Below are 12,300 nucleotides of genomic sequence, written 5' to 3' on the forward strand. Positions count from 1 at the left end.
CCTTCAGGAGAGGAATGCCTCAATAAGACTGTACTAAATATGGGTATGATTACAGAGTCTCTTTAGTGTCCCCATTCTTTATTACTGGAATCCTCCTTTTGCTGGTAGCCAGGGCACTCTACATCTCATTGGCAGAATTTGTGCTTCTAATGCTTTTAATGAATTCAGAATTCTTTTAATGAATTCAGAATTTACACTAGTATTTCAGTTCTTTATTTCATCATCTTTATGTGTGTCTCAAATTTTGTAACTGGCACTTTGCCTAGATGGGTCTATATTCAGATCTGTTTATGCTGCTTGGATAGGATTTCCACAGCTTAAAAGACACTATTTTTTTCCCCTCTAGTTCCATGTCTATTATTGCATAACCATGCAAATCCTGTTCTTCCCTTTATTGGTAATAGGGTCCACATGCTTTCCTGTTTCTGCTACTTTTAAAAAGGCAGATAATTAACTTGGAATGTGCAAGCTCTTACGGTATTTTGTCTGTGACTCTGTCCAAACCCATTTTTACATAAGCAGATGGAGAGGATCACAGGGATCCTTAGCAATGTTGTTACTGCCTCTGGTTACCTGTGTGCTGCTGGGGGCTCTGAGGTGGTGGTCCTGCTGCTGGTTGAGTCAATACAGGGGCTTGCTGCTGCTGAGGGGGGAGATGGTTTAGCTTTTGCTTGTCCTTTCTCCTTCTGTGCTGTCTGACTGTTTGGACATGGGCCTTCCTGCTGACTGCTGTGCTCATCTCTTCCCTGACCCAAAAGAAGACAGCCAGCTTTTTTCCACTGGGTGTGTATTCTGTTGGACTAGTTCACAGAGGGGTCTTGTGAGAGCCAGAGCCTGCACAAGTAAGTGGCAGCAGCACATGTCTGGAAGAGGGAGTAAAACCTCTCCATTTTTGGCAGTGGTGAGCTGTTAATTCGCCTTTCTGCATCTTGTGAAACTGTATCCTTCACTCCGGGGTGCTCAGTGTCCAGTGGGACTCCTGTGCTCTGTTGCGTTGTAAGCCCTGATGTAAGATGTTCTCCTTCCCTAAAGGTGTTGGAATGAGCACTTACCAGTCATGATCTCCAAGCTGACAAGTGCACTACAGGTGTTGTGAGGGGTCCCTGAGAGATCAAACCCACACCCTCCTCATTTCAACCTGAGGGCAATGGAGCACAAGCACACCAGGATTGCTGCTGCCCAGAGTCTTGGAGACCAGTGCTGTGTGTTCACAATGTTGTGATTTGCCACTGTTGATTTCACACTGAGCCACTGCTTACAAGCTGCTTGGAAGAGTGATCCAGTCCTGGATCAGCATGTGTTGTAACCTCAGTGCTGTTTATGACAACTTTCAGTTGTACAAATCTCAACCAAATACTATTGCAGGGTTTAAAAAATGCTCATCTCCCCTCTTCGGTGGGCATGTAGAAGGTTGCTTGTTGTAGCTGGGTGCTGCACTCAAGCCTTGAGCTTCTGTTACCAGAGCTGTGGTTTAAAACCCACAGTATCGTGTTTCCTGCTGGTTTTTTTCCCATCCTTGGACTCTTTTGTCTAGTGGAGATCTCCTTTGTACCAGATTTGTCAGATGTTTGTAGAATAGCAGCCTGTGTTTTGACCTAGTGCTTGTGGAGTAGCTGCATGCTGGTGTAGCAGGAAGGGTCTGGTTCCTCAGATAGCTGGCTTGGCTGAGCCCCTCTTCCTGTAGGACTACAAGGGACTTGGTATTTTGTCCAGAGGCCTTGGCCCTGGAAATTTTCCCTGAGGGGTCAGCTGCTTGTTTGGTGTTGATGAATTTTTTTTTTTTTTGTTTTGGCAGAGGAGAGCAGATCCTGCTGGACTTTTAGAAACTTTCACAGGGAAGCCAGCAGCAAATGAAAATTCTTATTGCATGCATGAAAAGGGTCAACTTAATATTTTATATGCATAAGAATAAATAAAGGACTAAAAAAATACAGTGTATTGGTTATTAGTATTTTTGGGCTTATTAAATTTTTCCCCCCATCTAGAATGTTGGCTAAAATCCAGCCCAGGTCAGTAGTGAGGTGTTAATTGTTTAGTTGTTTGTGTAAAATGTTTAGACTCCTCCAGTCTGTCCCTCCCACCAAACTGGCTCGGATGCCACTTCATTCCTGTTTGCACAGAGCAATGTCCTTTAGTCTGAGCCAGCTCCCCTCCCTCCCAGAGGCAGTTGGGTCAGGATTGGCCATTTGCTACTGCCTTTGTCTGGGACTTCCTGGAAATGCCTGAGGATGTGTTTGCTGTCAGGCAGACATCAGAAATAGATCTTGCATAAGAAGAGCCACTCCAGAAGAAGACTTAGGCTGTACTTACCCTCCTTGGAGCCCAAAGCTGTTTCTAGTTTCACAGCTGACACACAGGGAGAGAAATGGAGCCTCTCTAATTTGTGCAGATAGTTGTTTCTTGTAATCTTTTACAGGGCTAGTTATATCTAGTTGAACACCAGTCAGTTTGTTTCCAAAAGGAGAGGATTCTGACAAAAGACTTGGTGGTAGGTGGAGCTCATAGCAGACTGCAGCTTCGGACTGAGAAATTCCAACTTAAATATGTTTAGTAAAGGTCTGAGAGTCAAATTTGCTTTCTATTCTGATATAATATGGACATGCCATGTAATGTTGGGCTGTTTAGGGCTGCATCTCAGTTCTCCATTTCTGAAAGGTACCTTTCTTTTGTGCTGCCAAGGAAGTGTGAATGTTAGGGTGTGGATTCTGATTTGAGAGCCTCCTTGGGATTGAGGTGCAGTGGCTGCAGACTTTACTGTCTGCAGTTGCTGCAGGCCATGGCCAGTTCTATCAATACAAAATGGAAGATTGAGGCGGAGATTGAGGTTTAGGGTGTGGAGCTGTGACTGAAAAATGTGACTGAAAAAGGCTCCCATGTGATCAGTGCTGTAACTTGTGGGTGGGAGCATCATCTGAGTAGAGTGGTCCTTCAGTCATGGAGGTCAGGAGCTGGAGTACTGGGTAAGGCTGGTTATGTTTTATGTATCACCTTGTGATCCTTCTTTTGTGCAATCTCCAACTTCTCTGTCCAGTGAAGCACAGCCCAGCTTTGTGCTCTTCAGCATTGTGCAAACGTTGAGGTCAGTTCAGCCTCTGCACGCACTCTGTCATAGGATGTGCCACAGCTGGATGTACAAACCCTTGACAGACTTTTCCTCATTCTCCTGAAGATTGATCATGGAGCAGTGGAAGAATTTTTTTGTGCTTATCCAAATTTGGAAGTGGTTTCCTGTTATTCAGGATTGACAGTCAAGTGAATCTAGTGGAAAGGGACCACACAAAGGATTATTTTCTGTTTTAGCTTCACACAAGCGTGAATCTCTGGAGGCATTCAAGGTTTGTGTAGCTGGATCTGGCATTCTCAGGAGCCTTTGGTGACTGTGAAATGGAAAATGTTTGTTTCATAATGAACGTGGAACATGAATTCAGTTTTTAGGAAGCCAGTCTTAGCATAAGGTGTTTTTTCTTGGCATGAGCTATTTGCTGTTCTACACTACAGAGGGAAGTAAATATGTCTCTTTTCACTTCAGGTCTGGAGAAAACCATGCCATTAAAAAAAACAAGAGATGCTGTATGTGGCAGGAAATAACTCGTCTCCTCCCTGATCTAACCCTTCTGGAAATGAGAAATAGATGGGAGGGAGGGAACACACCTTTGAGAGGGAACAGCCTCTGAAAGTGGCTGTCACAGTGCCACTGCTTAGTTGGAGTGCTCCCCTTGGAGGCATTAGGTGCAGAGTACAACAGCCAGCCTTGCTGGGCTTGTATGACCTTGCTTTCCTCTATGCTGTTCTGAGATCTTTGCCAGTGAGAGTTTGTTCTTCTGGTGTTTCTGTTGCCAGCTTTTGAATGGGATAGGCAAGGCAGTGGAGTGGATAGCTGAGGTTAATTTGAAGAACCTTTAAAGGCTGCACTTGGTTTTAGGAGCTTTTTGTCTGAAAACCAAAAATAATGTATTCAAACTGTATTTTGTTTCTCTTGAGCATTTTCCTTTCTGATAGGAGAAGGGGCTTTCAGTACAAATCACTTTCAATGTGAGGATGCTCAGCACACTTGTGACATATTGAGGAATATTTACCTCTGACCACAAAAGCAGATTTCTATCTTGTGGGACTTCCATTAGCTCAGCCATCTAATGAACTGTTCTGAGACAGTGGAAAGGGGATGAAAGCTTTGATCAGGAAGTTGGAGAAAGACAGAATAACTACATGTTTCTCTTTTGCAGGTGGTGGTTCATTTCTGTCCTAGTTTAATTGGAGTCTAGTATAGTGTCCAGAGAGCTAAGTGGAAAAATTCCCTTCCTACAGGAAAATAATTTGTGGTTCCTTCACACAACTTGGACTGTAGGCCAGGGAGTGCTGTGTATTTGTGTTGTTTCATCCAGGAAACTGTGCTGACTCAATCATAAAAGCATTTGTGGTGCCTCAGCCAGCATGCTGAGTTGGTGATCCCGTGCCCTAGTTAAGATTAGTTCCCATGGAACTAGTTAAGATTAGGTTACCTTCCTGCCAGCCTGGTGATGTGATCCAAAGGATTTCCCAGCCTGGTGCATCCAGGATGAGGAGAGGTGGATCTGAGGTGCTCCCTCAAGCAGTGGGGCTGAGACTCCCAAGGACTGCTGGTGTCAAGCTGCAAACTGCTCAGCTGGTTCTGCTAGTGCCATTGTGCCCTGAGAGCCTGTAGCTGCTGGGCTGCACAGGAACCTGCTGCCTCCTCGTGATGCTGCCCAGTGCCCCAGCACCCTCAGCCTGCAGGCACATTCACCACTGCGGGTCTGGGTGTCACAGAAATGTATTCACTTGCAAGGAAATGGTGGGGGCAGGTCCAGAGTGGTGGCATTAATGGTTTTTCAGCACACGCCCACACAAATAGCCCTCCTGCCCGTCAGAGGGATCCTGAGCTCACAGGATGGCTTCTGTTGGGTTTTTGTAACATACAGAGTTGGCTATGGTCAGAAGTCTCTGTCAAAGCCTCACTCTTCAGCTCAGCAGCACAAATGAGAGCATCAGTGGGTACAGAGCCTGTGCAGCCCTGGGGACTGAGCCATGTCACAATTCTGGGGCTGGAAAGCTAAAATGAAATGTGAGCATATACTGAGGTGGAAGAGGCAGGTAATGGTGGGGGATGTCTCTAGAAAAAGGAGCATTTCAGTTTGAGCTGTCTGCTGATTGCATCTTTTCAGACTGCCTTTGCCTTTTTTTATGGTCTCCATCTGAGCTGCAGATGATCTATGGGAATCTGACAGGAGGGTAGGTGATTTCTTTCAACTAATGGCAGGATGGGCTGGATTTACAATTTGTGTTCTGGCCTGAGTTTTGAAGGTGAAAATAGAGCATTTCCATTTAAAGCAGAAATTTTATTCACTTACTTGAACAAGGGCTCAATTTTGTCATTATTCTTTTAAATACATTTTCTAAAAACTGCTGAAGTCAGAGGGATTGGAGCTATGCTTCCAAGAAACCTAAAGAGTTTATATTAAAAAAATGAAACCAACACCTCAGCAAACTTTTATTGGATGAGTAAGTTGAATTAGTTTATAAAGTGTCTGGTGATCAGCAGGGTGAGTTCCAGGAACAGCCTGGGTTTGCATGCTAGGGAAGGGAGGTTCCCTGGGCCTTTCCCTTGCACTGGCAGTGTGTGATGGTGTCAGCTGTGCTGGAACTACGGCCAGAGCACTGCAGGGGTTTGCAGTTCATCCCCAAATGTGCAGTGAGTAGTTACTGATAAACAGTTCCTGCAATTGCTTTACACAGGCTGCATTTGCACACTTGTTTACACCCCCAGGCTTGGGGTGGTAGTTGGTTGTGACCAGTTAGTTGGCCACAAGCTGTGGAATAAACCCTCCAGCTTGGGTCTCAGTGGTTGGGAAAGGAAGCCACAGTCATTGCTGCAGCTGCTCTTGCAGACCACATCTCACACTGCAGTGTCTTGTCTTTGTTTAGGCATTTGCTGATAGTGGTCAGAGCTGGGCTGCTGTACTGGGCAGGGCTCACTGGTTTGGCTGTCAGTTTCCAGTATGGCACAGGAAGGATTCAGGGTGGCTGCCACCACCTGGCAGCAGTTCTGGCTGCCCGGGATCAATCCTTCTCAGTTTGTCTCTGCAGCCTGGGGCAGCCAGCCATTGCTGCTGCTGGGAGGTTGCCTTTGCTGTTAAGCTTTTCAGGAGCACCCACACAAGTTTGTAAACCAGTGCTGCAAATGCCAAGTTTTGCTTATATTAAGGGGCAATTTTGGTCTGAAACTAATGAGAAGCTTGAAAATTTTAATGGCTATTGTCTTTACTGCAATTTACCATACCACATATTGCTGTTAGTTTGGACATCCTTTTTGTTAAGCAATGACACAAGGCATGACTTGCACCAATACCTTGATAGTGAGAAAGCACAAGGCTTTAAATATTAGTACATTAAAGAAAGATCTGAATGATTTTGCTGACCATGCAATCTGAACTTTCTCTAGGCAGCTGTGGGCAATGTGAATTAAAAATCCCAGTGGCTGCTCTTTTCTGATACTCCAGCAGTTGTTAGGTCTGGAAAATGACTTCTCTTTTGTGCTTTGAACTTTCATGTATCTTAAATAACAATCTGCCCCTGCTTCATGAGGAAGCTGAGAGCTTTTCTGTGTCCTGTGTTCTAACCACCTTCTTGACATAATTGTTAAATTTTAGAAAACTTAAATGTCATCTCCTCAAAATGCTTTACACAGTAAGCCAAGCTATTTTATGTGCTTTCTACATATGTGAACTGGAGAATTTGAGGATTTTAAGAGAATCTAATTGCACTTGTATTTTAAGGCCTCATTTTAAATGTAGTCTTTGTATTTTATTGCTTTTGTAGTCTCTGAGATTTTTGCATTTAAAAGCATTGATTAGAATATAATGCCTTAAGAAACTATTAATAAATATCTTTTACTTCGAAGTCAATGCCTGCCTTTACCTGCTCATGATTTTCCTATTTCTGATAAGGCTCTTCCATTTTGCTGAGAAAAATCAATATGGGAACTCCTGCCATCATTCTGGGGCTCCCCACACCTTCTGCAGTCAAACTCCAGGGCAATGAGAAGTCCTAGCAAGGCTCCAGCAAGTCTTCTTGGTGCAGATCTTGTAGAGCACTGCAAATATTTCTTTTGAAAGCCTGTTTAATAGGATAAATATACCCAGGCTCCCCATTCCTCTGCAGTTACTCACAACATAAAACTGTCATGCCAGGAGTTGGGTTACTGCCTTGAGCTGTCTCCCTATATGTGAGCTGGAGCTGCATTTACTCCTGGAGGTGGGGGGAGAAGACTTATTTGAACCTAATGAGACTTAAAGTTTGCATTCAGGGATTTTGCAAGGAGGTGGCTCAGATGATGCTGCAAGCTCAAACTTCGGTTCTGGAGATGCAATTCCCTTCCCCTCATTCTCTTAGGGGACAGCAAAAATCAAGGATTTGAATTCAGCATCTTGCAGGTATTAAGAAAAAAGAACTGGAGCATGGGATGTGATTCTGCTAATGAGAGGTCTGCAATTCATCTGATGCTGAGTGAGACATGATTAGCATGTAAAGTCCATGTCCTCACTGAGAGCTGCCCATAGGGGTATCTTGATTTTTATTTCTATTTGCCAGTCCTCTAGGAATCCTCTGCTGCCTAAACCAGGAAAACTTGCAACAGTTCTATTTATTTGGGTAAATAGAGGCAGGGGGAGAATAGGGATGGTGCAGATACCAGTTTAGTGCAGTTGCAGCAGAGGAAATTCCATAGTTTGTGCTCAGACATCTCATCCTGATTCCCCAGTGTGCTGTCTGGGCCGTCAGGGACATGCGGCACTGGAGATGCTGGGGGAGATGGGACTGACTGTGGCTGAATGCATTTGCTCTGTGTGCTGGCTGCGTGAGGAATCCTGTCCCCAGTGCTACTCACTTTCCAGATGTCCCATACAAGAAGCAGAGCTACAGGCAGCCTGTGGTTTGATACATGTGCAGATGTGGCTTTCAGCTGTTGAAAATGAAAGGCTGATATCTGAGGCATTGCTTCAGTTATGCTTCCATTTCCTCCCCAGCAGATGATGAGATGTAGAAGAAAATTGACCACCATCCTTTTGATCTACTTACTATACTGATAATGCTGTCATTTGCTGTGTCAGCATGGCTTAATAATCCTCAGTTGTTCAGAGATGAACTGCATATGGAAATCCTTTCTCCAGAGGAAAGCAAATTTAGATTTCTCTAAATCGCCTCATTAAAAAAAAGATAAATTCTAAACTGCTTATGAATTGTGGAAAATTATTTACTGCTTGAGGAAAAATTAGCATTGAATAGCTGTTTGATGTCAGTTGGCAAATGTGAATTTGTCTATGCCTAGTCATATAGGATTTTTAAGAACTAGTCCATGATGTGTTCTGCTTCACTGTGTCACCTTAATCCAAGAGCATTTTTGAGATGCGCAGGAAAGGGGAAGTGAACAGAGTATGCTTTGATATGCATGGGAAGGTATATAAATATATACTTTTCAGTAACTTCACTCTGCCTGTTTAAGGGGGCTGAGTGCAGCTCAGATTCCTAGAAAGGGGTGTCAATGTGTATATCAGTCCCAAGGGGCCCCGGTGTCACCGTTGCTGGTGCAGGCTGTGGAGCAGTGCAGTGATCCTTGTGCCGGTGTTAGTGCTCTGTCACACAGAGCTGGGCTGTGGGGAGCTGAGGAATGTGCCCCTGGCTGCAGAGAGGAGATGCTGCTGCAGGGTGCTGCCTCTGCCCCAGCGAGTGCTGACACGCAGCCTGCAGGAGGAGCTGCCTGGGAGCCCCTGGAATGCCGGGGCTGTGGGATGGGGAGATAGCACAGGAATGTGCACCACACACACAACTTGCTCGTTTCACTGCAGCTTGAGCTGGTACATGTGGCTTAGCCTAAGGATTTGTCCTGCTCTTCCATCTTGCTGCTTTGGTGGCAGAAGGGATATTTTCTGAGTGGTTTGATGCATTGGATGTCAGTGTGAGAGTTCTTGGCCTGAGCTGTTGAAATGACCAGCAGAGCTTTGGCTTTTGCTGGGAATTACCTCGAAGCAATACAGTTGGTATTAAATGGCCACTTTTACGTGTCTAGCTAATGTGCAGAGTGGTGTGGAGGATTTGTAGACCAGAATCCCAAGGACCTCAGAGTAATGATCTTTGGCAAAATGGAGGAGAGGGGAGCAAACTAATGTTCCTGGACCTCCAGGTGTCTTGGAGTGCCTTGTAATGGTAAAGGTGCCAAATGTGCTATCAAACTGTCCCTCCTCCACAGGAAAATCTGTGTAGAAAACCCATCTGAATGCAAAAAGCAATGTCCTCCCATACTGGGGAGGGTGTGGTTTGAGTAGCCCTCAGGCCTAAATGTGATTTCAGTCGAGTCTGTAATTTTTGGGTTGCCCAGTGGAGGGGAGGATGACCCTGTCCTTGTGTTTCGTGTTTTGTCACAGCTTTACCAGGTGGCTGACCAGGTTACCTGAGCCCGAGGAGTACCAGCTGTGCACATGCTGAGGTGCTGAGTGAGGTTGGGTTTTATTGGCTGTGTTTATTGGCTTCAGAGTAGCCATGATGAGCAGGAATGTCCAGGTTGGTGGTGGTTTAGCAGCTGTCCCTTTTGCACCCTCCTGAGCAGCACCCTGCTAATGGAGTAGAAAATACAAATTTCTACATGGACAGCCCATAAATAGCTGAACCTGGGAACTGGAGTGATTCTGCTCCAGGCACATGTCTGTGAGTTGACGTTTTGTCCGTGGGTGGTGTTGGTGGCTTCTTGTAGTGAGAGGGGTGATTCTGGGAAAGGGCAATAGTTTGAAGTTACATTATAACTCTGTCTGGTTTACTTTACTTCTACAAAATGGTTAAATCAATTCTCTAGGGATAACTAAATCTACGATGCTCATCCTTGGGAGGTTCTGTCTCCTGGAGCTGTGTCTGTGGGTGCCAGGGAGTGTTTGGGGCGGTGGTGAGGTCAGCGTGTGTGGCTGTTTCCGCAGCGCTGGGCGGTCGCTGCTGTGAAGATGGGTCCCGCTGGGGAGGGGCAGCACACGTGGCACCGCCGAGGTTTCTGTGTGCCGCAGACGGGGACAGGTTCCCGGCCCTGGGAAGGCACTGCCGAGCTGGGCACTGCTCGCGTTTCGTGGCTCTGTGCCTGTGAGGGTTTTGGTGGTGCCCTCTGATGGATGGTGCCGAGGGCACTGCCTTGCCGTGGCCCCGTCAGCTGCTTCCTACGGGTTGTGGGGAGTGACCGGCTGATTCACACGTCCTGCAGCGCTGTCCCTCAGGAGTCACCTTGGCCAGGAGCACTTCATTACCCAGTAAATAGATCGAGACTTTAATATTTCTATTTAAGCATTTAATATTCCGTTTAAGGAGCTGCCACTGTAGTGAACTCAGTGCTGTGATGAGAGGTGCAGCACTGCACAAGGCACAGCATCCCTGTCACAGTTCATCAGGTTACAGATGCTGGTCACTTTGCAAGAGAGAGAGAGAGCAATGCAGCTTTTCCCATTAACAAATCTCCCTTCTTTCCCTTCATCTCTTATCTCACATTGTCTTCTGGTAGTTGCACAAATCCTAAATGAATGCACGGTGCCTTGGGACCTCGTGGGATGAACTGCTTCATGGAAAACAAAATGTTAATCCCTTTGGTTAATTTTTGGTTGGGTTTTGAATAATAGCCTCCAGTCACGCTCTTGGGCTGATCTCCAAGGAAGGGACCTGCAGCCCGTGCCTGTGGCATCGCTTCCCTCAGGCAGGGTGATGTCCGTGCCTGGGACGGTGCCAGTGCCACTTTCACCCTGCCCTCGCCGGGGATGTGCTGCTGCTGCCGGGCCCTTTAAACGGGCGCGATTTCCCATTTCAGCTTTTCAGTTTCAGGGAGCTGTGGTTGCTGATGGGTGGATCCGGGAACAGCAGCGGGGAGGGACGCGGATGGGGAATGCTTCCCTCTGTGGTGGCTGCGAGCTCGGAGCGGCGGGGGCGCAGGAAGGGAGGACAGGGGATTGCAGGACTTGGGGGCGAGCGAGCACAAGAAGTCCTTTCGCATGGGAAAAGCGGCGTGTGAGCGCCTTTCCTGTCCCTCCGGCTCGGGGTGGTGCCTTGGTGCAGCTGCTTCGATATCAGTTGTAAAGTTGGAGTTTAGTTTGAGTAACCGAGTGACTCCTCTCCTCCCTCAGCTTTGCGTTCTTCGGCTCTGCCTTGTTTGCTCAAGTCAGGAAGGGGGAGGGTATGGGAGAGGTTAATCATTAATTTTAACTCCTTCACAGCCGTTAGGCTCAGTGCTCCTGGTATTTCCAGACCTCCCTTCTTCCGCAGAGCTGTAAAAGTAAACGTGGAGCATGTAGCCGAGTTCGGTCTGTGCCATCAGCAAAAGGCCGTGGGTGTCCGTCCCATGGATCACAGCACAGAGAGGAGCCGAGCAGGCCAGTTTCTGTGAGAAGGTGGTTACGGCCGCCGGTCCTGCACTCAGGGCTGGAGGGTGGAAAAATGGTTTTCATCCCCTCTGCAGGGCTGTAGGAGCCCAGCACCCTCACGGGATTTTCACTTCCTGGTGGAGTTTGATTTGCCTTTGTCATTGGAGGGGAGAAGCAAAAACCACTCCTTCTCGGCAAGCCCTTCTCTGGGAGCTTGTGTGCGTGAAACCTCCAGTCACAGGACCTGCCTGACTGTAGGAATTGCGGTCCATCGGCAGTTCCCTGGAGGTATGTGCCTTTCACTCTGGAATCCACCAGCTGTTCTTTTGCTTGAAAAGAAGATTCAGTTAATTTTTCCCCCGCTGCAGAATACTTCATCTTCCTTCAGAGAATCTGCGTATGGAATATTTTGGTCCCTTTAGGAAGATAGATTCTCTGACTTTAATGGTTTGGTACATCTTTTTAACTAAATGAAAGATATATAGAAATAATTAAACACCATATTTAATTTGCTAATGGCTGTATGCTGCTCTCTGAGTGCAGGACTTTTTCTTTTGTGATGCTTTGGTTTTTTGAAAAGGGTGAATATAAAAGTGGCACCTTCCTCACCTTGAAATGCAGTAATACTGTTCTCCTCTAATATATTTTCTTGAAGGCTTGCTAAGTGCATTGTCTGCTGTGGAGTGCAGTGCTCAGGAAGTGGCTCGGGGCTGGCAGGTGCTGCCCAGGGAGCTGAGGGCAGCCATTAGTGTGAGCAGTTGCTCGGTTGCTATTCTGGTGCCACCAGACAGCTCCAGCTCCCTGTGACCCGCTGGGGGACACTGCAGGGTGGCCACACTCGGGCTGAGCCCTGTGCCCCAAACCTGAGTGTCAGGTACCTGCTGTGTGTGGGAGAGGGGCCTGC

The 12,300-nt window shown here is 46.8% G+C and overlaps 1 protein-coding gene across 4 annotated transcripts in view; it reads left to right on the plus strand.

Annotated features, from left to right (window-relative positions):
- Positions 1–12,300, plus strand: part of PXN (paxillin) — a 47,637-nt gene that overhangs the window by 13,099 nt on the left and 22,238 nt on the right. The window contains exons 1-2 of one of the 4 annotated variants that reach the window (XM_079322200.1): positions 10,900–11,043; positions 11,492–11,684. The exons of the other annotated variants lie outside the window; for them this stretch is intronic. Of the exons in view, the coding sequence (XP_079178326.1) occupies positions 10,915–11,043; positions 11,492–11,684 (322 nt within the window). The 5' untranslated portion in view covers positions 10,900–10,914. Of the gene's footprint in view, positions 1–10,899; positions 11,044–11,491; positions 11,685–12,300 lie in introns of those variants that run through there. 4 annotated transcript variants of the gene reach the window in all.

The sequence above is a fragment of the Erithacus rubecula genome (assembly GCF_903797595.1).
Source record: "Erithacus rubecula genome assembly, chromosome: 19".
Classification (NCBI taxonomy): Eukaryota; Metazoa; Chordata; class Aves; order Passeriformes; family Muscicapidae; genus Erithacus; species Erithacus rubecula.